A 27,442-nucleotide genomic window follows, 5' to 3' on the forward strand; every position below is an offset into this window, starting at 1 on the left:
AAACTCTCATCTAATGGAGATTACGCAGGGGATGAAAAGTTTCCATGACTGTCCTATATTTCTTAAATTGTGGGTCATGACCCCATATGAGGACATGTAACTGAATATGGGGGTCATGAGATCATGATTTATGATCAGATGTCTGATTTATATAGCTGATTTTTAAATCTATGTATCTGGGGTCACAGGTAAATTTCTTGGATGAAAAGGGGTCACAAATGGAAAAAGTTTAAGAAGCCCTAGTCTAGATCCACTTTTAAGATTAATATAACTCAGAAATTTTTCCTAGCTTCTTTGGGTACAAGGGCACATTAGACACCTGCCATGTTTCACCTGAGATCCTTAAAGCAGCAGGTGAAAGTAGAGAAAAACAATAATGGAGAAAATAGAATTTCCATAACTTCAAAGAAAATATGAAAGAAACGACATGTGATCCATGTTTAGACCTACAAAATTCATTTTTATAAATCAATTAGTAAAGAGATCTATTATGTGAAAGATCATATGTAAGACAACTTGGAAGAGATAAACTGAAGCTGTGGCACTATATTCAGCTGGGTAGTAAGTGGATAGAATGCTGAACTTAGAGTCAGTTTAAATCCTGCCTGAGACACTCACTGTGTGACGCTAGAAAGACACAACCTCAGTCTTCTCACCCTTAAAATAGGGATAATAATGATACCTACCTCACAATGTTACTGGGAGGAACAAAAGGCTGGTTTGAGGGATAGGTGGAATATGTCAATATATCAATGGAACCCAATCCCAAAATATCTATTTTTTATGTTGAGAAGTTTATTCTTTTAAGTTATTAGGGAATAGACTTCTGTTAAAAATTGGGTCCTTATTTAGATGGAGCACCACATTAAAGCCTTATCAATTATTCATACCTTGGCATGAATAAGTGGATTAGAGCCTTTTCAATGTGACAGCTAGAAGAAAGCAGCTCCCTGGAGGAGAAGACATACAATTGCTGCTTTTTCTAGAGTGAAGGATGGAGAAGGACCTTCAGAGCACTGTCTAGGAAAGGCAGATTTAGGAGAGGAGCCATAGGGAGGTCTTTACTGGCCTCCTGACTTTAGGAAGCACCTGAAAAGGTCAAGAGAAGATGTGCAAAGAGGGGGTAAAGGGAATACTGACTCTGCATGTACATATTGTCTCCCCCATTCAATGGGAATTCCTTGATGGCAGGGGCTGTATTTGCTTTTTCTTTGTATTCTCCCATGGTAAGATACTCAAAAGTCCCCCCAAATACAAAAGAAAAGTTGCAACAGATAGGCCCTAATAGATGTTTCTTAATTGTTTAACTAATTAAATGTGTGCTTTATATTTAAAATCTAAACATAAATCAAAATATCAATCTAAAATCAGAAATCTAAAAACCAATTCCTCTCACTTTTTTATGCTTTTATACCTTCTGCCCTCATATTCCACTTTTCCATTTTCTTCTTTGAATTCATCTGTCTCCCTAACATAACTTTTTGTCCCTTCTTGACCTTCCAAAAACACAGTAAGAGTTAATTAAATTTAAAACTCATCATTTGGGCCTTGTTCCCTTTCTCTTCTTCCCACTTATGTTACAGGCTTAACTGTAAGGGCCCCAATAGCCTTTAAACTTATTAGGATTGCCTGCTCTTTGGAAATAGCTTAGCAGTACTCTGCTCCAACCAATGATATTAGACTTGACTAATAAATATTCCCAGCTAATTGTACCACTAGGGAAACAGAAGCAAGGAGAGGAAATGTCATTTGTCTGAAAGTCATAAGACTAATCAATGACAGAGCCTGTGATAGGGACCAAGACACTAATCAAAGCCTGGGGTAAAGTAAAATCATCCTACTTGCCTGATAGCAGTTTTGTAAAGTGGCTTCCCATTTGAGTCTGGTCACATAACCGTCTATGTTTTTTTGGTAATAACTTTCATCTTCCTTTGCCAGCTTCTCTGTTGATTTTTTCAGCTTATTGAGTAGCTAAAAAAAAAAAAAAAAAAAAAAAAAAAGATTATTTCTACACATTTACACTTTTACATTAGCAATGCAATTTGCAATTTTACAGGAAGAATTATCTTTGGTCCAATTATACATGGATAGGGATAATGACTGGACCTTAAGTTTCAATGAGACAGAAACTCTCAGAGGAGCAAATTCCCCCTACCAGTTCAGGTTGGCAATTTCTTTGCAACTAACTTATGGAGTTGGATATTTAGACAGTAGATCAAGATCTCAAGGCATTACCTAGTCAGTGAATATAATAAAGTGAAAAGAATATTGGACATGGAGACAGCTTTTGTTGTTATTTACTCATTTCAGGTGAGAACAACTCATTGTGACCCCATTTGAATTTTCTTGGCAAAGATACTAGAACAGTTTGCCATTTCTTTCTCAGCATCTCATTTTACAGACTAGGAAACTGAGGCAAATAGCATTAAATGATTTGCCCATGGTCAGATAGCCAGTAAGTGTCTGAGGCCTCCTGACTTCAAGTCTAAAACTCTATTCACTCTTCTACCTAATTGCTCATGTAAACAGAAATCTTGAATTTAATTTCAGATTCTGCTACTAAGAGCCTGAATGGACCTTGAGCAAATCAATTTACATTTCCATGCCTCAGATTCCTTACCTGTAAAATGAGGTGGTTGTATTTTGGCTCTCATATCTCTTCTATCTCTAAATCTCTAAGCTAATGACCAATACTACATACCTTCTGTACCCTGCCCTCTCAGCCTCCCAGGTCAGAGAAGTAAGAGGAGTCCACAGCCTAAGAACCAAAAGGCATCTCAGGGAATATCTGGTTCAATCTCCCCTGCTCCCCCGTGTATAATTGAAAGCTCAGAAATCATATAGCCAGTTAGTGGCAGCTTCTACACTCTAAGAATATACAGTAAAAATAATAACTAACATTTACATAGTATTTTAAGGATTACAAGAAGCTTTTTTATATGCTATTGAACTCTTTTCTTGTAATAATCCCAAAAGGTGAACAACTATCAGCATTATTATCCTCCCTCATATTATAAAAGATGAAATTAAAAATCTGAAAATTACCTTGCCTGTGGTCATACAAGAAGTGATATAGTTAGGACAGGTTTCTCTTCACTCCACATTCACATTCTCTTTTTTTTTTTTCAGGTTAATATTTTTACATTTAATTATTCCTTTTTTAATTTTTAATTTATGGAATAAACATTCTCACAATATAGTATAACAAAATGCAATGATTGCAAATAAAACTGCAAATCTGTCATGTACAATTTGCTATTCCATATTCACATTCTTTATATTACATGGTCCCTCAAATCTCCCTTATTTTCCCCCACCTTTGCTAATACCATGGAACTCATGAGACATAAAACTACAGAGAAATTGCCACTGTTTCAATGACTCTTAGAGGAGGACAACATGAAATGCTTCTTCTAAATGCACAGATACAGTTTAAAAGCTTTCCAGTTTCACCCACTTTATATTTAAGAACATTAGGAGTGATTCTAAGAACATTCATACAAAATGTTGAACCTTAACAACAAATATGATTTCTCTAAGGCTCATTTTGTCACTTTATTTCATTTGCTTGACATTCACTTAGAGATATACTGGATTTCTAGAGCTCAAGTACCCCAAATCATCCTTCCCTTCAATATACAGCTCAGATACTGCTTCCTAAGGAAGGCTTCTCCTAAAATCCTCTTGAAATGATTTTGTATTTATTTTCAGGTACCCATATACATGTTGCATTATTTCAATGGAATAGAGACTTCTCAAGGGCAGGAACTGTTCTATTTTTATCTGTATGTCCCTAGTGACTTTGTTTAGTGTTGTTGTTTAGTCATGGCCAAATAATCATGATCCCATTTATATTTTCGTGGCAAAGATAGTGTAATGGTTTGCCATTTCCTTCTCCAGCTTATTTTATAGATGTGGAAACTGAAGCAAGGAGGGTTAAGTGCTTTACTCAGGGCCAGACAGTTAGTAAGTGTGAATTTTAACTTAGGAAGATGTCTTCATGACTGAAGTCCTGACATTTATTCACTGTGACACCTCGCTGCCCAACCCCAGTAATTAGCACAATATTTTTGTGTACATAGAGGATGTTTAATAAATATTTGTTGAATCAAATAGAACTATGTCTACCTGTAGGGAGAGGAAAGCTTAATTTCTTTTTTTTTCCAAAAAGGGCCAATTTTTATTGACAACTTTCATAATAAGAATGAGGTTCATTTCAGTAAAAGAAGCTGCATCTTCCCCATGGTAGGAGTACATGACAACTTGCAGGTAGGGGTACAGACAACACAGGTGGGGTATGTGACAAAGAATAGGTAAAGCAAAAAGCTAAAGATTTGGTGTCACTTTCTCCAATGCCAATTGACAATTAGTTTGGGGAATTATAGGCCACTGAGTCAACATAACTTTCAATACCTTCTTCATCCCCACCTGTCTGAATCCTTAACTTCCTTCAAGTTCAAATCAGATGTCTCCTTCCTAAAGCCTTCACTGATCCTGCGTTGTGAATGTGACGGATTGAATGGACTCCGACAAAAGACCATGACCCTGGTAGCAACCCATTATCTAAGTGGATCCCAGTGAAGAGCAAGTTGCTCTTGTGGAGTTAACTTGAAGAAATAGAACTATCCCGTAGCCCATTGTTACTTTATAAAGTCTGGAGGTTAAGCTACAGCTGTCAACTCCCAAAGCTATCTTGTTTAAATAGGATGGCCATGACCATCAGCTGATTTGCTGACACACACAATTAGCATAGTTAGCACACTTTGCTTTGGGTCTTTTTCCAAAAAAAGGCCTCCCCTTCCCCCTTGTTAACTGCAAGATCATTAGAAACTTTGCCTGTGTGTTAAATAATAATAAAGCTTTGCCCCTTGACCTGGAGATGGTTTGAGTCTGTGAATTCATTTCAGATATTCCCCACCTTGTTGTACTTCATCATAACTTTTTGAACCTCATCTGATGAATTTTGTTTTACCTTATTTCCTATTTGTTAGAGTACTTTTTTTCCCCAATGACTTAATTTTTTTTATTATTTACAAGATATATGCATGGGTAATTTTTCAACATTGACCCTAGCAACACCTTCTGTTCTAACTTTTCCCTTCCGTCCCTCCCACCTCCTCCCCTAGATGGCAGGTACCCAATACATGTTAAATATGTTAAAGTATATGTCAAATACAATATATGTATACATATTTATACAGTTATCTTGCTGCACAAGAAAAATCGGATCTAGAAAGGAAAAAAATCTGAGAAGGAAAATAAAATTTCAAGCAAACAATAACAGAAAGGGTGGAAATGCTATGTTGTGGTCCACACTCATTTCCCATGAAAACTTAATTTCTAATGGAGCATTTAAATGGTTATTATTGTTCAGTCCTATCTGACTCTGTGATTCCATTTGGGGTTTCCTTGGCAAAGATACTGGAGTTGTTTGCTATTTTTTTTTCCATCTCATTTTACATAAGAAAAAACTGAGAGTTAAGTGACTCTGGGATCATACAGCTGGTGAATATCTGAGTCTGGATTTGAATTTAAAAAGATGACTCTTCCTGATTCTAAGTCTAATGCTCTATCCATTGAATCACCCAGCTGGCCATGACTATGTTTGACTAAATGATTGAAGTCTTTCAAATGAAGTCTTCAAAATGAAAAGATCTTTGAAAAAGATCTCTTGACTGAGGTTAATAACCCCATTAATGAAACTTATGTTCAGTGACCTATGAAACCTGAGCTCAGTCTGCATAATTTAGGTCCTGAGGTTTTGAATTGCTTCTATCCTATAAATTAATATCAAATGAAGCCAAAGAGAGACAAATAAACTTTTCTATGCTCACTTTCTTACTTGAGGAAATTCGCAAAGACCTTCAGTGAGGATTTAAGGATCTTTCTTTGAACCAATGTATTGAAGGTTAAATTTTTTCCTTTTGTTTTTACTGTCATTTCATTTTTTTTTGTTTGATTATTTTTTTATCCTGGTCTGGGCCGGTGATTTCAATACTATAGGGCAGTGGTGTCGAAGTCAAATAGAAACAGTTCATACATAAGGATCTTTGCCAGCCTGCATATTCACTTATTTTTAAACTTTACCAATTATTTAGGCTGCTCTCAGGAGTGCTGGTACATGAGTAAGCTACCTTTCTTACATGTCTGCTGCAGAGATTTCTTGATGGAAGAATACCTTCCCTAAATAAAATTTCATTTAATCTTAAAGCATAACATGATATAGTTGGGAAATTCAGTGACTTTCTTCCCCTTCCTCTCCCCCTGCCCCCTTTCCCTCCTCACCTTTCTCCCTGTACATTTCTGAGTCAAAGGATTTGCATTAACCAACCTTATTACAGTGACCAGCATATAGCAAGCACATAATAAATGCTTATTGATTGTTTGATTCTTGGCAACAAGACTTGATTCTTGTTGCCGAGACTAGTTCTCATACAACCATTACTCTCATGATTAGCTTAGGTGAGAAAATGAATCCAATATCTTCATTCACTTTGGGCATTAAAATGTTAGCAATTGATAAAGGGAAGGCAGCAATATATCTGTGATCCAAGGAAAATTAGTAGTTCCATTAAAGGGCCTGTTGGAGGAAGGTAGGGGACTGTCACAAGATTGTATCTTGCTCCAAAACTGCTAATTTGGGACAGAATGAGAACTCCATAACTTAAATTCCCTCACCTGTCTTTTTTTTTTATATGTTAAGGCGCTATTTTCTTTGCTTTAAGAATTGGGAGTATAGTGGATTCCTTTTTATGGAGAATAACATATGGGAAGACATCCATTGCTAAGTCCTATTAACTCTATTTCTCCCATTTCTTTTTTTTTTCTTTTTTTTTTTTTTTTTTTTTATTGCTTCAGTCTGTGTATAGACTGCTTGGCCAAGAGCCAAGAAGACCTGAGTTCAAATCCAGTCTTAAATACTTGTTAGCTATGTGACTTTGGCCGAGTCATTTGACTTCTCTGTCTGCTTCAGCTTCCTCAGTTGTAAAACAGGGATGATAATAATAGCACCCAGACTTGTGAAGATTAAGTGATATATTTGTAAAGCACTGGAATATAGAAGGCACTTGATAAATCCTTCCTTCCTTATTAAACTGTAATACACTTAAGACCGTTCTTGATACTTAGCATTTCATCATGCTAAGATTTTTTGGCTTTCTATAAACCTATGGCCAAGTCTTTAAGACTAGAATTTGCAAAAACAAAACAAAACAAACCCCCCCAAAAAAAACCCAACTATGATCCTGTAATATTGTACTCAAACAGAAACCAAGCTATTACCAGTGCCAAACCAGATGAGATAGTGGTTGAATTTTGCTTTTGTTTGCACAATATATGGGAATTGTACCTGCACTACTCTTATTACTTCTTTTTTTTTTTAATGAAAAATAGATAGTCTATTTATAATTTGGGCAGTTAGGTGGCACAGTGGATAGAGTGTTAGGCCTGGAGTTAGAATAATTCATCATCCTGAATTTAAATTTGGCCTTAGACATTTATTAACTGTGTGATCCTAGGCAAGTCACAGTTTGCCATAGTGTCATCATCTGTAGCATGAGCTAGAGAAGGAAATGGCAAAGCACTTCAGTACCTCTGCCAAGAAAACCACAAATGAGGTCATGAAGAATCAGACATGATAGAAATGACTAAACAACAAATTTATTATTTATTATACATTAGTTACCCGTCCCCTGGCTCTTCCAGAAAATACCATTTGTGTCAAGAATACTCGTGTAAGGATAATTTGAAATCAACCTTTCATTATCTTTTCAAACTGAAAAACTGATAAAATCATAAATACATTTCCAAGCAAAAGGAATCTTTTTGCTACCAAGGAGAGTAAGTTCATCCATCTCAGAAGACAGCTGGCCCTGACACAATTGGCTATGACAAGGTACCTTCCGTTTCTCCTTCTCAGTCACTGATTGCTTGGCGCTTTCTACGGAATGGAAAAGAGCTTCATGCTTCTTGGTTTCTACCATTAATTTCTTCTTGGCCTAGAGACAAAAACAGCAAAAACTTTAAAAAGAGCAGAATGGTATTTCAAAAGCTAAGCTGTTCTATTTTCAGATTAATCGTGTCCACAACAACGACTTTAACAACTGGCTAATTTTTGGTTCTTCTTCTCCAAACCTGCCACTAAAATATTACAGAAGCTAACAGTTTGCCCTGAGAATCAGTATATATGTTTTTAATATATTTAGGGCTTTTGACAGGGTTGTAAATTTCGCTGAAATGCTGAAGGCTGTACAAGGTCCCAAAACATTACTTTAATGCAAGTGCTACAGAAAAATTCCGGAACGGATGTTGGCTTTATGTCTTGGGAACCATGCAAAAGGAGGCAATAAAATAGTCTCCTTTGATTCTTTTCCTGCTGCTTAAATAATATGCTCAATATATATTTCTGCCCCCATTAATAATAATAACCTTCTCTTAACCTTCAAGCTATTATTTTGTACCATTCTTCCTTTCTTTTGAATAACTAGAAAGAGTATTCAACACTCACTGCATCTATTTCCTAACCATGCACTTGCCACTGGATCTAGATGCCTTTGGAGGAAAAAGTGAGGCTGATGACTTTGCACAGCCCATTCTTACTTAAACCCAATTCACTTGCATATCACAGCATCACTCTCTGAGGTCGCGGTCCTCTTTAAGAACAAAGGACAAACAACAACAAGAATTCAACCTTTTACATTCTGGACTTCAACCACTTTACTAAAATTGCTCTCTCCAAGATCAGTAGTAACTTCTTAATTAATTGTTAAATCCAACAGCCCCTTTTCAGCCTCACCTTTCTTGACATTTTCATAACATTTGATGCTGTTGACCACTCCATCCTATTGGATACTCATTCCTCTCTTGATTTCTATAGCCCTTTCTCCTTTAGCTTTCTTTCTACTCATTTGATTGCTTATTATTAGTCTCCTTTATTGGTCTGTTCCTCATCTCCCAATCCTAAGTGTGGACTTCCACTCCTTTTTTCTATATTATTTCCCATAATGATTTTCTCTACTCATAATGGTTTTCTTCATCACCTTCGCTCTATTTATGTGATATACAAGTAAATAGCCTTAATTTTCACTTTCCTTTTTTAGTTCTCTATTTGCTCCTCATATCCAATATGATTAAAATTGAATTCATCTTTCCCTATAAGTCTTATATTTTTCCTACTTTTTATCAAGAATAACATATAGGAAGATATCCATTGCTAAGTCCTACTAACTCTATTTCTCCCATTTCTTTTTTTTTTTTTTTTTTATTGCTTCAGTCTGTACATAGATACAATCAATTTCTTCTCTGAGACTGGAAAAGATTTTTTTTTATCATAAATTCTTTAGAGTAGTCATGGATCATTGCACTTCTGAGAATAGTAAAATCATTCACAACTAATCATCCCAGAACATTGCTGTTACTTTGTACAATCTTTTTTTTTTGTTTGTTTGTTTCACTTTGCTTGAGTTTATAGACTTTTTTTTGTTTTGTTTTGTTTTGTTTTTTGTGGTTTTTTTTTTTTTTGTTTTTTGAGAGTATCCTGTTCATCATTTCCCATGAACTAATAATATTCCATCATAATCACATATCACAGTTTATTCAGCCATTTCTCAATTGTTGCATTTCCCAATTTTCCCATTTTTTGACATTTATCCTTTTTTCTATATTCTCACATAGGTAGAAATTTGCTAAGCTGGGATTTGAACTTATGTACTCGAGATTCCAAATCCATCATCCTTGCAAGGTTTTCCCCAGTTTTAATAAATCTATGTCTAGTCTTTGCATGCCACAGTTTCCAAAACAATCTTTCTGATATGCAATTCTGATCATATTATTCTTTTGGACCAGAAACCTTCATTGACCTCAAAATTATATCATAAGATACAAACTACTCATTCTTCCTTTTAACATTGCCTACCAGCTAGCTACAGCTTATTTTATTTCACATTAATTCTTTTCATACTTTATGTTATAGGCAAGTGTGTCCTCTGATTTCACTTTTTTAATCCCAGGCATTAGTTCAGGATATTCCCCTTTGGGATCCATTCTTTATCCTTGATTCTGCCTAATTCCTTTCTTCTTTCAAAACCTGGCTGAAATCCTAGTACTTCTATGAAACCTTCCACTATATCCTCAAACATTTTGTCTGAGTCTCTTCTTCCTTGTCTTTCTTGTTTTGTTTTGTTTTTTAATTACACATTTCACTTTGTTTTATACTTATTATTTTATTATATCAATGATATCATATGTGTATCATTACCCTCCAGTAGGACATAAAGCCCTTGAGGGCAGGGACCATTTAGTTTCTATTTATGTGTGCCCATTACTTTGCATAATACCTTACTCATTATAAAGCATTGATAATATTTATTATATTATAATATAATAATAAAATATAATAAATTAAATATTAAATGAATTAATGGTTCCCTTAAAAATTCTGTTGCCCAGAATTAGAGTTTTCAATGAGCAATTGTGTCTATTCTTTGGAATAACTTGCTTTCTTAGAGAAGAAAGGAATAGCCTGCCAAGTAGGACCTTGACAATTCTACCTGCCAACTTTCTGTAAATCACTTAAGGCTAATAATGCTTAAAACCTGAGAGTATATTAAAACTGAGATTAAATTCATAAGTCATAATGTGTTGTTTATCATCAGTCTGAACATTTTCTGGAGCTAAAATTAGCTGTTAGAGCATTGTCTCGATAGTATGTTGTCCCCGATTGTCCATTTCTAAGATTGTTTTGAACTAAATAACTGCCAATTGTTTTCTTATTCTTCTAGTTCTAGGCATACTCTAAAAATGAATAATGATGGTAAGCACAGATTCATCCTCCTTTCTCTTTAACATTAACCTGGAGAAACAGATCTAGAATAATTTTAACGTGTAGTGTCCCTGAAATATTGCTCAAGGGAAAAAGGATCAAAGGTTTCCTTTTAGACAGCCAGATACAAGGGAGAACATATAAGTCGGTATTTGAAAAAAGCACTTGTTCTATTAGACCTTTTATATCTGAACTCCTTTGATTCTAACCATGGAGCTAATTCTCCACTTGAGAACTTTATGCTTTGCATTTCTATCATGTTTTGCAAGAAATAAAATTATTTACTCAGAAATTGGGAAATTACAAAGTTCTTTAAATCTCTAAGCTTTTCTCTGAAACAAAGGTCATCTTTTTAAACTCCAACATTCTGCCAAGGCTGTCATACTGTTCTGAATCATGGGACACTACAGTCTCTGTAGAATCAAAGTTGAGGGTCACCCAAAGGACAATGGAAAGGCACATGGAGGGGGGATATAATCAGACTACCACACATTATAAATCAATTTGTGGAAAAGATGTCATCAAAATTAGGAAGTGGCTGGTCACATGGGAGATTGAGGGGAAATGACTAGAAAGCCCAGATGATACATTAAAAATGCCAAGGGAATGCAAAAAAGACTCCTAGCATGGTGGGTGGACCTTGTATGGTGAACTTATGGGAGGAGGTGGGTGACAGTTCCCACAAAATGAGAATGATTGATCTGTAGCTTTAGAAGAGAAACCCATGGTTGTGAGATCCCAGATTCCCCTGAAGAATTGTTTTGGGAAACATCTTGAGCTCTTCAGGCATTTTTTCTGCCTTTTTGTATTATCACATTTAGGACAACACTGCCTTCCCCAAGATCCTGATTGCCTTTGGAATCACAGATTTAGCCCCTGAATGGGAACATGAATGGGTCACCTGATCTGGCTCCCCTCATATTACTGATAAGGCAACTGAAGTCCACACAGGCAATTCAACTTACTTAAGGACACACAAGCAGAAAGTTGCTGAACGAGGATTTGAACTCATGTCCTCTAGATTCCAAATCTATCAGTGTACATAGTTGTACCATCCCTTATACCATATTTTTGGCTGCCAATTTTGCCCAGTATTCACATATTTCCTAATGTGTTATGTTGTTATTATAACTCAACTATAAACTCTTGGAGAGTGAAGACTGAATTTTTCTTGATTTATTTTGTGCCGTTCTTCAGTCTTTAGTAATGACACTATGAATACACAAGTTGCATGATAATCATTTGAAGAATGAATAAAAAAGAGCTTCAGTTGAGAGGGAACATGACATTCCGGGAGAGAGAACTACACACAGTCAGGAAGATCTTAGTTTGAATCTTACCCATGATAATGGATATAATATCTGAAGTACCAACTAATGGATTATTGAGAGGGTCAAATTATATGATGCATCTGTCAAATGCTTAGCAAACCTTCAAGTTTCAAGAAATGTCAACAATTATTATTGTGGTTCACTAGATGGATATTCTGAGAAGTGAGGGCCAAGACTCTTGCTTCATGCTATGTAGTGCATATCCACCTACTAAATCCAAAGGTAATGCTTCAATATAGGATTCAATATAGTACATACCACTGTGGTTCTATTCTGGCATGCTAAACAAGGTAGGAAGAATTATAAATATATGATTTATTAGACTCAGTGAGAGGACCAGTGGGCCAGAAGCGTTACTTTGCACAGGAAGGCAGGGAAGAAATAACTAAGGTCATCCACAGTCTAAGCCTATGAGACATGGACATAGCAAGAGATTCAGAGCAGGATACCAGGCCACTTAGTCTGCAGGTACTGTCTTTAAACACATACAAAATTATTCCTCTTTATTTCTGTGGGAGAAGGAGGGATTATTGAATAGGTGGCAAATTCATACACTACCCAGGTGAGGAGATGGGTTTTTTCCCACAGAATTCTAAAATTAATACACAGTGTCACATTTATATAAACATGTACACATATTCTACAAATTAATTTATGCAAAAATCAATGTGTGGGAACTTGCCTTAATTTGCTGACTCCAGTTGTTAATGACCAGATTCGCCATTTTTTCAACTTCATTATCCAGCTTATCAGAGAGAAAAATAATAAAAGTTTTATGTTTTAAAAAAGACTTCTCAATGTTACTATTCTAGTTTCAAAAGCCTGGCAGGAATTTGACCACAATTCATTGAGATTTCCAGACCCATCAACGGATGCATTTCCCAAGGAAAGAACCTAAGTTATCTTAGTTCTTGTTTCTCTTATGACCTCAAAGTATGGAAAAAATCCAGGTTTTAGTCCCCCAAAATTAATTGATGTAAGAAATTTCAAAATTTTATTAAAAACAAACTTGATAGAAATGTATATGAATTAGGAAGGGAAGGTAGGTGGCACAGTGAATAGAGTGCTGGGGCTAGAGTTAACAAACCTTATCTTTCTGAGTTCAAATCTGGCCTCAAACTCTATGTATCTATGTAACCCTGGGCAAGTCACTTAACCCTATTTGCCCCAGTTTTCTTATTTATAAAATGAGCTGGAGAAGAAAATGGAAAACCAGTCATGTATCTTTACCAAGCAAACCTCAAAGAGGGTCATAAATAGTCAGACATGACTAAACTGACTGAGCTATAAATGTCAATTAGGAAACACAATTATCCCTTTATAATCCGTTAGATTATATGTTCCTTGAGATCAGGAACTGCTTTTTTGTTTTAGTATCTTCTGCAACTATTACAATACAGGATGGGTACTTAAAGAGCCTTACTGAATTGAATTGTTCTAGCATGCATTGTGATTGCAATAGGCAGTAGGGAGCTAGATGGTTCAGTGGATAGAATGCTGGGTGTGGAGTCAGGAAAACCTGAGTTCAAATCTGCCCAACAGATGTATAACTCTGGAAAAGTCATTTTCCTTCTATGTGTGTCAGGCAACTGACTTGGATTTATTCACTAGTCATTTATCTTTTAAATTGCAATCCACATATACTATAACACATTTAACATGTATGGGATTGCCTGTCATCTAGGGGAGGGGGTAGAGGGAAGGAGGGGAAAATTAGGAAAAGAAGTGAGTACACGGGATAATGTTATAACAAATTACCCATGAATATGTACTGTCAAAAAATTATAATTATAAAATTAATAAAAATAAATTAAAAAAAATAAATTGCAATCCACATCAATAGTAGTTTCCATACCAAAAGTACCCCCAAGCAGACACAAATCATAGCTCCTTTGCACTGTGGTTTTATATTTTGGGGGCACTTCTTAATTTCAAATGGCACATTAATTTAATTTGGATTTATTCTTGTCATATTTATTGAATATATGTTGATATATCTGTCTGTTATCTCTTGCATGAGAATGTAACTTCCTTGCTTCTAAGGTTATTTCATTCTTTATATTTCTCTCTCCAGTGTCTGTTATATAGTAAGTAGATAGTTAAGAAATGGTTGTTGATTGATTAATTGGTCATTGCTACAATATCCAGTACAGTCCAATTACCCTGAAATGACCAATGAAATCTGCCACAAAACAACACAGAAGTAATTAGACTTACTGTCTTTTTCTTCTTCTCTTGTGCATTCAAGACTTGATGAGTTGGTTTTATTGCTTCTAACTGAATTGCTTTGCCAAGTTTCCTGAGGAAAAAGCATATAAAGCACATGCGAGCATAACATTAGAATTTACACTCACTCAACTTTTTTTTTTCTGGGAAAACAGTATGTTTATAGAGTAACTATTCTACTCAACAAGGTTAGTCAGATGCGAATTGTTGATGGTGTGTATTGTAAAATATTTGTCGCCCCTTTTGGATTTGTAATAATGGATTTGGAAAACTTAACACTCACTGATGTAAGTCAGCAGCCGATTTCATGCTCTCAGATGCATAGGCCCAGGTACTGCAAATGCAACTAAAGATAGAAACAAATGGTAAAAGTACTTGGTTCAAAATTCCACAACAAATTCATAGAATAAAAGCGTCATGAGAACTATAATAGACTTGGTTCTTCTCAGTAACTCAATGATTCAAGGCAATCCCAAAAAACTTTGAATGGAAAATGCTACCCGCATCCAGAGAGAAACTTATGGAGACTGAATGTGGATCAATGCATACTATTTTCATCTTTTTCCCCTGCTTTTTTTGTTTTTCATGTTTTTTTTCCCTTTTTGTTCTGATTTTTCTCTCCCAACCTGTGTCATATGGAAATATATAAAAATGAATGTACATGAGTAATCTAAAAAAACAAAATAGAATATAAAAGTAAGTATAGAAGTGATGTATACAAGCAGAACAGTCTTGATATTTTGCAAATTTAAAATATATTTTAAAAGAATCTATATGCTATAAGTTTACCATTTTGTATATGTTCCATGCTTTTCATATTGTTCATATGCTTATTTATATTTTTTGCATATGAAAATGTTCATGTCTATAGGTCTTTGTCAAAATCATAATAAAAAATGAAAATTTGAAAAAAAAAAAAAAAGAAGAAAAGTATCATGCCTATCCCACAGTGCTCAGTGGTTAAAAATATTTCTCCAATCCATTTGCCACTTTTCTATGGGATTAAATTTTGCCATAGGCATATGCAATTATACATGTTAGAATAGAAGGAGCAAATACAGCTTATCCGGCAGCAACCATTAAGTACATCAAATTTATGACTGCATATTTTTAGATTTTTAAAATCTAATTCTGATGAAAACTAAAGGAGAGAATCTGGGGATCCAGGCTATATATTAATATACATTTATTAATGATGATGGTAATGGATATTGGTCTCTGTTTCATTGTGATAGCAGAGTTTTAGGTGTTAGGAGATAATAAAAATGCTAAATCTTAAAGATGAAAGTATTCATTTTGCTTAGATGCCAGAAACCCTAGGGCCAGTTCTTCAATTATTTTTTAACAAATATTTATAAAATATCTGTCTATTTATCTGGATTCTAAAGAAGTAGAAAGGTGGGTAGAAGTAGAAAGCCCAGTGCCTGCCAGATGGCAAGCACTTAATGAATGCCTGCTGACTGACTGACTGACTGCCTATTAGATAACTTTTACCATCTCAAATTCCACATGTCCAAAGTTAAGATTGTTATCTTTTCCCCTAAGCACTTCTGCTTTTCTGTTTCTGTCCAAAGGAACTCTGTCCCATGTTTGAAATTTTGGTGTGATCTTTGTTGCTTCCCTCTTCCCTTTCAGATCTAACCAATAACCAAGTTCTGTTCATTCTAACTCTGCATCATCTTTCACACCTGTCCTGTCCATATTTCTGCTGCTATCACCCTGGTCTAGGCCCTCATCAGCCTGAATTATCATAACAATTTTTTAACAGTCTCATTGCCTCTGCTCTTATCCTCTTCCGATCCACACTTCATAATACTGTCAAAGTAATCTTCCTTATGCAGAGGTCTAATCATGACACTTATCTGCTCCAAAATATTCTCTTCTGTATCTCCGAGAAATGTCAAACTTGTTCTTTTGGCATTTAAGTCCTTAATCTAATGCCATGATACTTTTTCAACCATGCCTAATTACTTTCTCCCATGAAGCTAAACAACGAAATGAAGGTGGCCCAAATTGTACTTATTCTATCCATCCATCTGCCCTAGATATCTTGCCAGCAGCTTTGCAGTCATATATCTACTCCTCCCCTTTCCTACCCCCATTTCTATTCTCTTCTAACAGTTATAAAATCAGTATTTGCATTGCTTTCTAGAAAGAATGTGAAATCAAACTATCCAATGATTCCATTCCCCATCTCTATGACCCTCCCAGACCAAATCTCCCTTCTTAGTCTTCTATTCTTTTATATTTATTATCTTTTCCTTTTAGAATGTTAGACCCTTGACAGGGAGAATTAATTAGCATTTGTGTATGTAGAACAAAGTAAGTGCTTGATGATTGCTCTGTTCTTTCTTTTTTCTTTATTTCTCTGTTCCTTTTTCTCCTTCCTTCCTTCCTTCTTTCCTTCCTTCCTTCCTTCCTTCCTTCCTTCCTTCCTTCCTTCCTTCCTTCCTTCCTTCCTTCCTTCCTTCCTTCCTTCCTTCCTTCCTTCCTTCCTTCCTTCCTTCCTTCCTTCCTTCCTCCCTTCCTTCTTTATGCTGTAACTAAATTGGCTATTCTTGTACCTCAAACACTTCCTATGTTCTCCTGTCTCTACATCTTTATTCATGAAATGTCTTTTCAAGTTAAAGTATTATCCTTGGTGTTATAGTACCACTACCCCATCCTTATAATTTCCTTCCTTTTCTTCTGTATCTGTTAAATTCTTACCCACCCTACATAGATCCAATTTAAATGCCACTTCTTTCATAAAGCTTTCTCTAAAACCCACTGTTTGATTGCAATGTTCCAACTCAGATGTCATGTAGCACTTTATATCTCTCTAATGTCTGTAATATTGTTTGTAATTGCATGCAATATCATATAATTCTTATCTACATTTGTATATGTAATTTTGTATATATTATATGTAATATTATATATTATAGTTATCTACATTTGTATCTTATCTGATTAGTTGCATGTGAACTGATGAGAGATTATGGTACTTGATCTAAGGCATCTAGGTTTGGTTGGAGTGAGGGTTTAGAATCAGAAAGACCCAAGTTCTAATATGGCCTGAGACACTTACTAGCTGTGTGTTGTTGGGTAAGTTATTTAACCACTGTTTGCTTCAATTTTTTCATCTGTAAAATGAAGATAAGTAGCCCCTACATCCCAGGTTTTTATAAGGATCAAATGAGATGATATTTGCAAAGAGCTTAGTACACTGCCTGGCACATAGTGGGTGCAATATAAATGTTAGCTATTGTTAATTAAGCTTTCTGTCTTTACTTGCACTTAGCATTGTATTCTATATCGAATAGATGTTTAGACAATTCATTAACATTAAGTGGACATTTATTAGCTGCCTAATATGTACCAAGTACTGTTGTACACTACAAAGAAAAAAAATAAAAACTGTCCTTGACTTTAAGAAATTTAATTGCAATTTACTGAATAAATGAATGGATGCACGGAATGCTGCCAGAAGGGCTAATTGGACTTCAGGAAATAGGATCCTGTATTTGCTTCCTGTGAGAGCTGAGGGTACCATTGCCACACAATGCTTTAAGGCTTTCTGGGTTTTGGAAGACTTCCTCTTTCCTCCCCTTTCCAATTATAACAGCTGTGATTTGTGTTTGCACTCAAGCCCCTGTTCATTGTGATTTCTACATGCCAAAAGTTTAATGAGAACATTACCTCTAAATGTACGTACTAGCATCCCAATGATCTCCTCAAAAATGAAAAAGAAGAAGACTTCCTTCTTGACCCTTGGCTGAGTTTTAATACATATTAAATACTAATTTCTGTCATATTGATAATGAGAAAGGAGACACATACATTATTATATTATTAAAGAGTAATCCCTCCCCTCCTCGTTCCCCACTACTTACTTTTTCTTTGTGCTTTGGAGTACTTTGGTGAGCTTGCTTGCCAGTTTCTGGAGATCTTTGGCATAACTAATCTCTAGGTTAGCCCTGTTAACAGAATGACAAGATGTTCTATGGAAAGGACATAACTATAAGTTGAGATGAAATTCAGACTCTTAGGATCTCAAGAGTTGGAAAGTACCTCAATAATCATCTAGTTCAGGTGTTCTTAACCTTAATTTTGTCATTAGACTCCTAATGAATGAACCTCTTCTCAGAATAATGCTTTGGGATTTTATATATAAATTTATTTTTAAAATTCTTTTGATTGTTTTAAAATTTATTTTAAACAAATACAAAATGGAAAAAAGAAGAAAAAAAAAGAATATTGCCATGGATACAGCAGAACATAAGAGAGAATTCAATATAAAACAAATTTTCATTTCAAAAAACTATGGAGTAAATGCTACATTGTTTTCAACGTTATCCAGCTTTTGTTTGCTTCCTTATAGATTCTCTTAATAATGTTTTTTAAAAATTAATAACAACATAACAAGTATTTACCGAAGGCTTATTACTGAGGCCATTTCTTATCCACATTAAAGGAAATGCTTACTTCTAATTAGGAATTAGAAGAAATAAAGATGTAATTTTAAAATTCAAGGCACCCTGAAATCTATATCCACAGATCCTTACAAGAACTGAGTCCAGCCCATAAATGATTAAATAATTTTCTCTACCCTAAAGCCAAATCAAGTTTTTTGTCTGAAGATCTCCAATAAAGGGATTTTCCATATACCAAGCCCCAATCTGCCTCTGAATTTTCACTCTCAGTTCTACCCTCTGGGACCGACACAGAACAAATATAACCTTTCTTACATGGGACAGCCCTTCAAAAACTTGAAGAGAGTCTCTAAAGACTTCACCAGAAATATCCAAGTTCCTTCAAATGATACCAATATGGGAAACACAATAGAACACATACCTACAAATTATATGTGAGCAGATAGATTTGTATCATTGAAGAACATGTGTTTACTCTGACTCTGTCTATGTCTCTGTCTCTCTGTCTGTGTATCTGTCTGTCTGTCTCTTTGAGACCTGAGCTCTGGCAGAAATTAAACAGTGAAAATAAACAGAGAAACAATCTGCTTCAGTATGTGATAGATAACTGACCTCAAAACTCTATTTAGTCTCATCTCTGACACCTACTGCCTATTGACCCGGGGCAAGTTATCACTCTAGGTAACTCTCTAAGACTATAAACTGGAGAGAAAACGTCAGCTTGTATAGTAGAGAGAGTTTTCGGAGTTCCTGGGAGTTCAGAAAACACAGACCCAGTGGCTATCCGTGTAAAACAGATGACTGCTGCTATAGAATGATGTCTGACTCTCTGTGACACCATTTGGGGTTCCTGGCAAAGATACTACTGTAGTCATTTGCTATGGGATAAACAGGACTTGATCTAGTATCACATAGGTAGAGGCAGAGATCAGATTTGAACTCACCTAAATGAGTCTTCCTGGTTGGTGAGCTTGGAGTACTTGATCCACTCTATCCACTGCACCAACTAACAGCCTTAAAATAGGGATGAAGAATCTGATAAACATCTTTCTGCTCTATAAATGAGAAGCTTTCACTCAGAACAGGTTTCCAAATAGCACCCAAACTAATCCGATTAGCTCTCCATTATAACTGGAGGCAATAATGTGACATATTGTGATTCAATTAGCCAAATGGGAACCTAATAATGGAAAGCCACAGAGATAATAAAGCCAAGGTTGGCAATCACAATTTCCTTTACTTTATAGTCTGGACAAAACCCCACAGGAGGCTTGGGGCATGTCCTCGTAGGGCCAATTCTTTTGTAGTTCTGTGCAGATCAGAATACTACAGCATTAAACTAATTTTATTATAGGGTAGCTTGCTCTTTTTACAGAGACATCAGCAGATGAAATGAGGGAATATTATTCATCTTCTCACTCTTTACATAAGATAGAAAACATACAGGAAATTAAGTCCAATTTGCCTGACATTTTCCATTTTTACATGAACTGGAGAGGTTTTTGTTTCATGCTTTATTTTCAAACATTAGAATCTATTTTTGATATTAATTATATTTGTGATGCTTTATTTTGTTTTCTTTTCATTTGGGGTATAACCTCAGAACCCTCCAGAAGCTGTTATTAACTAGCATTTCCACAAACATTTACTAAAGATAATTCCACAGTAGAAAATAGCATGGACTCCTGGAATAGGATTCAGACTACAGATGCTCCCATGTGAACTTGTTATTCATTTGTTCTTATCCAATTATTTATGCTTTTAGTTACTTTGACTACTTTTTTTCTTTGAATAATATTTTCCCCCACCCCCACGTGTGGGATAAAACACTCAAGTCAAATAGATTTCCAAGTAGTACCTGACCCAATCAGATTAGCTCCATGTAAAAACAATTTTTAAGACTCTGTCAATTGGTTCTGTTTCTAAATCCTACAAACCTTGGGTCCTTTCTGAGTTACCAAATCTGGATATGAATAGCATTTTTCATTATGAGTCTGTTATTGTCTTAGATCATTGTATTGCTGAGAATAGTAAGTCAGTTGATCATTGTATTATATTGCTGTTACTGTGTACAATCTTCTTTTGGTTCTGCTCACTTCATTTTGCATCAGTTCATTTAAGTCCAGTTTTTTTCTGAAATCTGCCTGCTTATCATTTCTTAGAGCACAATAGTATTCCATTATGTTCACATATCACAACTTGTTCAGCCATCCCCAATTGATGAACATCCCTTCAATTTTTTTCCATCACAAAAAGAGCTGCTATAATTTTTTTTTTTTTTTTTTTTTTTGGTACAAATAGGTTCACACACACCGCTTTTCAAAAAATCTCTTTGTGATATAAATCTAGTAGTGGTGTTGATGGATCACATTTTACTCTGGCTACTTTTGATAAGAAAAAGACCAGTAGAAGATATGTGAAGACTATGATGCAGACATCCATCTTTCTGTAACTGGTAGGCTCATTGTCCAATTGCAGCAAAAGCTTCATTGTAAGAAAGACTTTTCAAACAATTAAGTTAAGAATAATACTGCCAATAAGAGTTGAAATAATGCTTTATTGATTAACGATGGGTTTCATTTGAAGAAGTGTGTAAACATTAATACCCGCAAGTTCCTGATATCACATCAAATCTCTTCTTGGAAGAGAAAGGAATGATCATTCATATAGCACTTATATAGGCACTGTGCTTTCCAGAGCAGCTAAGTGGCACAGTTATACCATGGAGCTAATCTGATTGGTTCAGGTACTACTTGGAAATCTGTTTCTAACTTTAGTGAAAGCCTTTCATCTACACAACAGGAAGATCTTTATGAAAGTTTTCATCTCTGTTTTGGGCAACTAGATGGCACAGTAGATAGCGTGTCAAGCCTAGAAGACTCATCTTGCAGAATTCAAACCCAATCTCAGACACTTACTAGCTATGTAATCCTGGGCAAATCACTTAATACTATTTGCTTCTGTTTCCTTATCAGTAAAATTAGCTGGAGAAGGAAATGACAAACCATTCCAGGATCCTTGCCAAGAAAACTCCAAATGGAGTTAGTGAAGAGTCAGATACATCACCAACAACAACAACTTGTTTTGTAAATATTATCTCATTGGATCTTTTTTTTTTATTTGGAATTTTTTCCACAGTATATATGCATGAGTAATTTTTTTATAATATTATCCCTTGTATTCATTTTTCCAAATTATCTCCCCCTCCCTCCATTCCCCCCCCCCCATGACAGGTAATCCCATACATTTTACATATGTTACAATATAACCTAGATACAATATATGTGTGTAAATACCATTTTCTTGTTGCACAATAAGTATTAGATTCCGAAGGTATAATTAACCTGGGTAGATAGACAGTAGTGCTAACAATTTACATTCACTTCCCAGTGTTCCTTCTCTGGGTGTAGTTATTTCTGTCCATCATTGATCAACTGGAAGTGTATCTCATTGGATCTTCACAACAACTCTGAGTGGTAGGTGCTGTTATCCCCATTTTACAGTCGAACAACTGAGGCAGACAGAATTTAGATGACTTGTCCAAGATCACACAGCTAGTATGTGTCTCAAGCTGGATCAGGTCTTCCTGAATTCACAACTAGAATTTAAACATTGTGCTACCTAGCTAGCTGCTTCTTTTGGACTTCCTCTGTGATCCTCCTGATTCCAGTTATCGATTTGCTCTCAGAGATGTTTAAAGCTGAGAAGAAATGTTTAGGAAAAAATCATAAAACTAGAGCTGGAAGGTACTTCATAAAGCTGTCTAGTTCAATCTCTTCATCTTACTGAAAGGAAACTGAAATGGAGGTTTGCCCTAGGTCACATAAGAAGCATAGAAAGTAGAATTTGAACCCAGGTCCTCCAGAGCCATGGCTCTTCCCACCGTTCCTTGCTGCCTCCTCAGGGGCTCCCCCAGGTTTGGTAACTCAGAAAGGACCCAAGGTTTGTAGGATTTGGAAACAAAACCAATCAATTTCAGAAATGAATCCACCCTGCCTCTTACAAAGCCATTCAAAACAACTATCTAAGGTTCCTGTTAAGGAGAACACCGGCCACAGGATAAGCCAATAGTGTTCACTTCCTAGATTATAGGATGCTCTGGTCAGATAGTTGCTAAAAACTCAAAAGGAAACCAAGTACAAGAGAACCTCTTTTACTGAAACTGAGCTGGCCTTCTGCTGCCTTCTGACCAAAGGCAAGCTTGGCTTGCCGGCCCTCTTCATGTTGGAGCAGCCCAGACTGGGGCAGAGCCTTCTTAGATTCAGATAATCATTTTCACTGGGTCCCTTAGTACTCAGCTCCAGGATTCCTTGCTGACTTCCTGCAAAAGCAGGGAAACAGCTGACGAGATTAAATTATAATATGGCTGATCTTCTACTAATAAGCCTTGCTTTTACATACAGAAGTCTGTTACAGAACTCAATGAACAGTTCTCTGGAGTTCATCTTCCCTCCTCCCCAAATGCCCCTTCTAGCTCTTCTATGCCTGCCTGCTCCTGAGGGGATTTCTCCAAACAGCTCTCCAGCCAAAATTTTGCTAATGCTCTTTTCTGACTTGTTTATGATGCTCTTTTTGTGTGCTGCCTTCACAGAATCTGCAGCACAGGGATTTGGGGACTGAGAATTGTTGGGGAAGTAGATTAAATGTCCTTTTTCAAATGGATAGAGTTTTGAATTTTGCCTCTTAGTAGTCAGAACCTAGAAAGCTTCTGCCTCCTGAGGGGGGGGGAAATGAAATCTGGGGATGCTGAATTTACCCACAATGCTCTCTTGCCCTCCAGTTCTTCTGGCACCATCACCTCCACCTCTTCCCAGTGATAGTTAGGACTCTGTTCCTTCATTCTTTGGTTCAGATAGGTCAGTTTTTTTCTTATCTTGCTCAGTCCTGCCTCCATAGCATCTTTCTGCTCTATGTTATCCCCTGTGGTTTCTTCCTTTCATTCCTTTTCCAGCTCCCCTCTATATTTGTTTTCTTTATAATGTAAACTCCTTAGGATAAGGCAGGTACTATCTTGCTTGCTTGTCTTTATATGCCTGGAACGTAGCATGGTGCCTGGTAAGAAATTAATAAATGACTTCCTTCTTTCCTTCTGTCCCTCCCTTCCTTCCTTCCTCTTTCTCTCCCTCCCTCTCTCCTATTCTCCTTCCCTGGCTCCCTCCTATCCTATCTTTTCTTCCTTCCTTTTTCCCTTTTCTCCCTCCCTCCTTCTTATCCTTCCTTCCTCCCTCTCTCCCTCCCTCTGTCCTTTCTCCTATCCTTCTTTCATTTCTTCCTTCTTTCCTTCCTCCCTCCCTCCTCCTATCTTATTCTAGTCTATCTTTTCTTCCTTCCTTCCTTCCTTCCTTCCTTCCTTTTTCTTCTCTCCCTCCTTCCCTTCCTTCTCTTTCTCTCTCCCTCCTATTTTCTGTTCCTCTGTCCCTCTCTCCTATCCTTCCTTCCGTTCTCCCTTTCTCTCTCCATCACGTTTCCTTTCTTCCTTCCTTTCTTCCTTTCTTCCTTCCTTTCTTTCTTTCTTCCTTCCTTTCTCTTTCTTTCCCTCCCTCCTATATTATTCTTTTCTCTCCCTCCTCTTCCTTCCTCCTTCCTATTCTCCTTTCCTTCCTTCCTTCTTTTCTTTCTTCCTTTGCCTTCTTTGATTCCTTCCCTATCTTGCCTTCCTTCTTTATTTATTTTCTACCTTTTTCCCATCTCTTCCTCTTTCCATCTGTTCTCTTTATTTTCCCCCATTTTCTTCCTTCCTTTTTCCCTCCCTTCTTTCCCTCTTTACTGTTTTACCTCCTCCTTCTTCCTTCCCCTTTCCCCCTCCTTCCTTGGTTCCCTCCTTCCTTTCTTTCTTTCCTTTTTTTCTCCTCTTTCTTCCTTCCCTCCCTTTTTTCTCCATCTATTTTTATACCTATATTTTTCCTTCTTCTCTGTCATCCATCATCTACCATTTTTACCACCTGTCATCTATTCATCCAGCTATCTATCTATCTTTTATCCTCTGTCTTTTGTATCAATGTAATAGATTGATCAGTAGCTATCTGGAAAGTGTACAGCTCTGATATCTGAATTTTCTTGACTGCTTTGTAATAATGACCAATAATAATCACCAAACATCACAGAAGCACAGGACACTGTGCTAGATACCATATACCAAGATGAAAAATAGAAAGGTCCCCAGAAGAAGTTGACATTCTATCAGGAGAGACAATATATACACATATAAATATATACCAAATAACTACAAGGCTGTGGGGTGGGGGGAAGTAAATCAGGAATGGTTGACTGTAGGGGGGAAGCATTTGAAGGAAAGTAGGAAATTCTAGAAGGTGTAAGTGGAGAAAGTAATGCAGCCTATGCAAAGGCACAGGAGACTATTATGTGTGAGAAATAGCAAAGAGCCACAGAAGGCATAAAGGGAAATGATGTTCAGTAAGGTGAGAGAAATGGGCTGCACTCAGATTGTAAAGGGTTTTCTTAGTATTTAATCAAAGAGGTAATAAAGAGCCATTGGAATGGCTATTGATGATGATAGTGATAAAAACTAAATTTATTTATTCTCAGAGAACTTTATACGTTGTCTCCTTGGACTCACAGCGATTCTCTTGAGCAATGCTGTTATAATCCCTATTTAATAATAAAAAAGGAAACAGAGATGTTAAGCTATTTACTCAAAGTTACACAGTCAATAAGTGTTTGAGGATCTTTATAGAATTTCAGAATCTGGGGGATAATAAGAATGGATACTTATGAAGTACTGTTATGTAATATTATATATTATATGTATTATACATATGTGTGGAGAAAGAGAGAGAGACAGAGAGAGAGATTGAATCCCACATCCGAGGCATTAATAATAGTAGTAATATTGGTGGCAGCTAGGTGGTACCATAGTATACAGAGCATTAGGCTTGGAATCAGATTCCTCTTCAAAGTTCAAATCCTACCTCAGATACTTAGTAGCTGTGTTATTAATCTCCATTTGCCTCAGTTTCCTCATCTGTAATATGATCTGGATAAGGACACGGATAACCACTCCAATGTCTTTGCCAGGAAAACCCCACGAGGGGTCACAAAGAGTAGGGCGTGATTGAAATAACAAAAAACAGCAGTCCCTTCAGTAAGTCCCTTTTTGAACTGAGCAAATTAAAGCTGAATCAGGTTAAGAGGATGACACATCACCACGAGCTAAATAGTGTCACAGAGAGTCTTTGAGTCCAGGTCTTCCTACTTCCAAGTCCAGTACCCCATTCGGGATGCCACCCAGCAGAGGGCATCATGTTGTCACAGGCCACCAACCGCTGGCTTTTTCTGGCAGGCTTGAAGCCTGAGTTAGTGTGTCTAGCATAAGGGAAGATTGATCACCGGTTCCTTCTGTCTCAATTTATTAATGACCTGGAGGGGTTTTAAACATCCAGCATTCAGATCTCCTGAGCAAAGCAGGCTGCAAATCTCATCTCTACTATGGCATTTCAAGGCCCTAATGAACATTTGTGAAATCCCAGCAGATCACTCTATTTCATTTCAGGAACAACCAAAATAAAGCAAGAGAGAACAATAGGGAAGAATACAGACAGATGAGGATGAAGTTTAATGATTCTGTATATGCTTTCCGGATAGTAAGTCTAAGATTAATATCCTTTCCTCCCACCCACTCTCTACAACAGCTCTAAATGACCTTTACCAAAGCATTTTCCAGGAATTAAATCCATTTCAAAAGAGAAATCTTTGTCCCTTTAACTGTCCAGGCTGATTCCTGTGAAGTCAGTATGTTTATGATTTGAAACAAAAGAAAGGAGATAAGGCAAGAGCCTAATTCAGCAGTTCATGCCCCCGTGGATGGAATTCCTGTTGAATACAATTGAAATAACCTTCATATTTCTGGGCAGCCCTGAAGCTGGAGCTGGATGCCCTTCAGATCCACAAGAATGAGGTCGCTACAGATTGTTTTCTCCTTATTGTCCTCTGACAACAGCTTTTTATCATGTGTTTGTCACTTTCAGAGGCAGAGCTCATCTGAGAAAATAGAATCCCCTTTTTTAAATTGCCAGAAGCAAGGTGGTATAGAATGCCTCATTTGTACAGACCTTTTTCCTATTTCCTCGCAAAGGATACATTTGGAAATAGTTCTTCATATTTCATAACCATTACATCCAGACCTAATTCTAGGTTTTCAAACTAGCTCCTTTACACAGAGATGGATGAAACTATAACCAGAGATAATTACATCTAGAAAAAAAGGCAAAAGGAACATGAGCCCAAGAAACCAAGCACTGACATCATTTGCAAGCCTTCTCCAGTAGAGGATTAATCCAGCCTATCACCTGATTAGTAAAAAATAAGTAATTAGAACAGGAAGCTACCAGATGACAGATTTCCTCCTCTTCCCCACCTCTAGCGGCAGTATCCAAGTGATGCCCTTTCCCCAAACTGCCAGTCCTGCTTCCCTCGCCCAAATGAATTTGTCTTAAACAGAGTTCATTGGAGCAAGTTAATCAATAACTATGCTTACTCATGTTTTGTCCTGAATGCAAAAATTGCTAGTCATGACTCTGCATATATATTCTGTTGGGCAACATTTCAGCTATTTTTCATGGTTATGAACAGGGAAATTATTTCTCAAGTAAATAAGTTATCATCAGTAATGGTGCCATGTCATGTAGCATTCT

The 27,442-nt window shown here is 36.3% G+C and overlaps 1 protein-coding gene across 2 annotated transcripts in view; it reads right to left on the reverse strand.

Moving 5' to 3' along the window:
- The window catches only part of NOSTRIN (nitric oxide synthase trafficking), an 83,802-nt gene that overhangs the window by 30,963 nt on the left and 25,397 nt on the right, over positions 1 to 27,442 (reverse strand). The window contains exons 1-7 of one of the 2 annotated variants that reach the window (XM_074303196.1): positions 19,736 to 19,784; positions 18,252 to 18,335; positions 14,660 to 14,722; positions 14,368 to 14,449; positions 12,833 to 12,895; positions 7,899 to 7,997; positions 1,846 to 1,971 (exon numbers count right to left, since the gene is read on the reverse strand). In XM_074303196.1, the coding sequence (XP_074159297.1) occupies positions 1,846 to 1,971; positions 7,899 to 7,997; positions 12,833 to 12,895; positions 14,368 to 14,449; positions 14,660 to 14,685 (396 nt within the window). In that variant the 5' untranslated portion in view covers positions 14,686 to 14,722; positions 18,252 to 18,335; positions 19,736 to 19,784. Of the gene's footprint in view, positions 1 to 1,845; positions 1,972 to 7,898; positions 7,998 to 12,832; positions 12,896 to 14,367; positions 14,450 to 14,659; positions 14,723 to 18,251; positions 18,336 to 19,735; positions 19,785 to 27,442 lie in introns of those variants that run through there. The other variant, XM_074303195.1, reaches the window with a different exon arrangement.

The sequence above is a fragment of the Sminthopsis crassicaudata genome, chromosome 3 (assembly GCF_048593235.1).
Source record: "Sminthopsis crassicaudata isolate SCR6 chromosome 3, ASM4859323v1, whole genome shotgun sequence".
Lineage (NCBI taxonomy): Eukaryota > Metazoa > Chordata > Mammalia > Dasyuromorphia > Dasyuridae > Sminthopsis > Sminthopsis crassicaudata.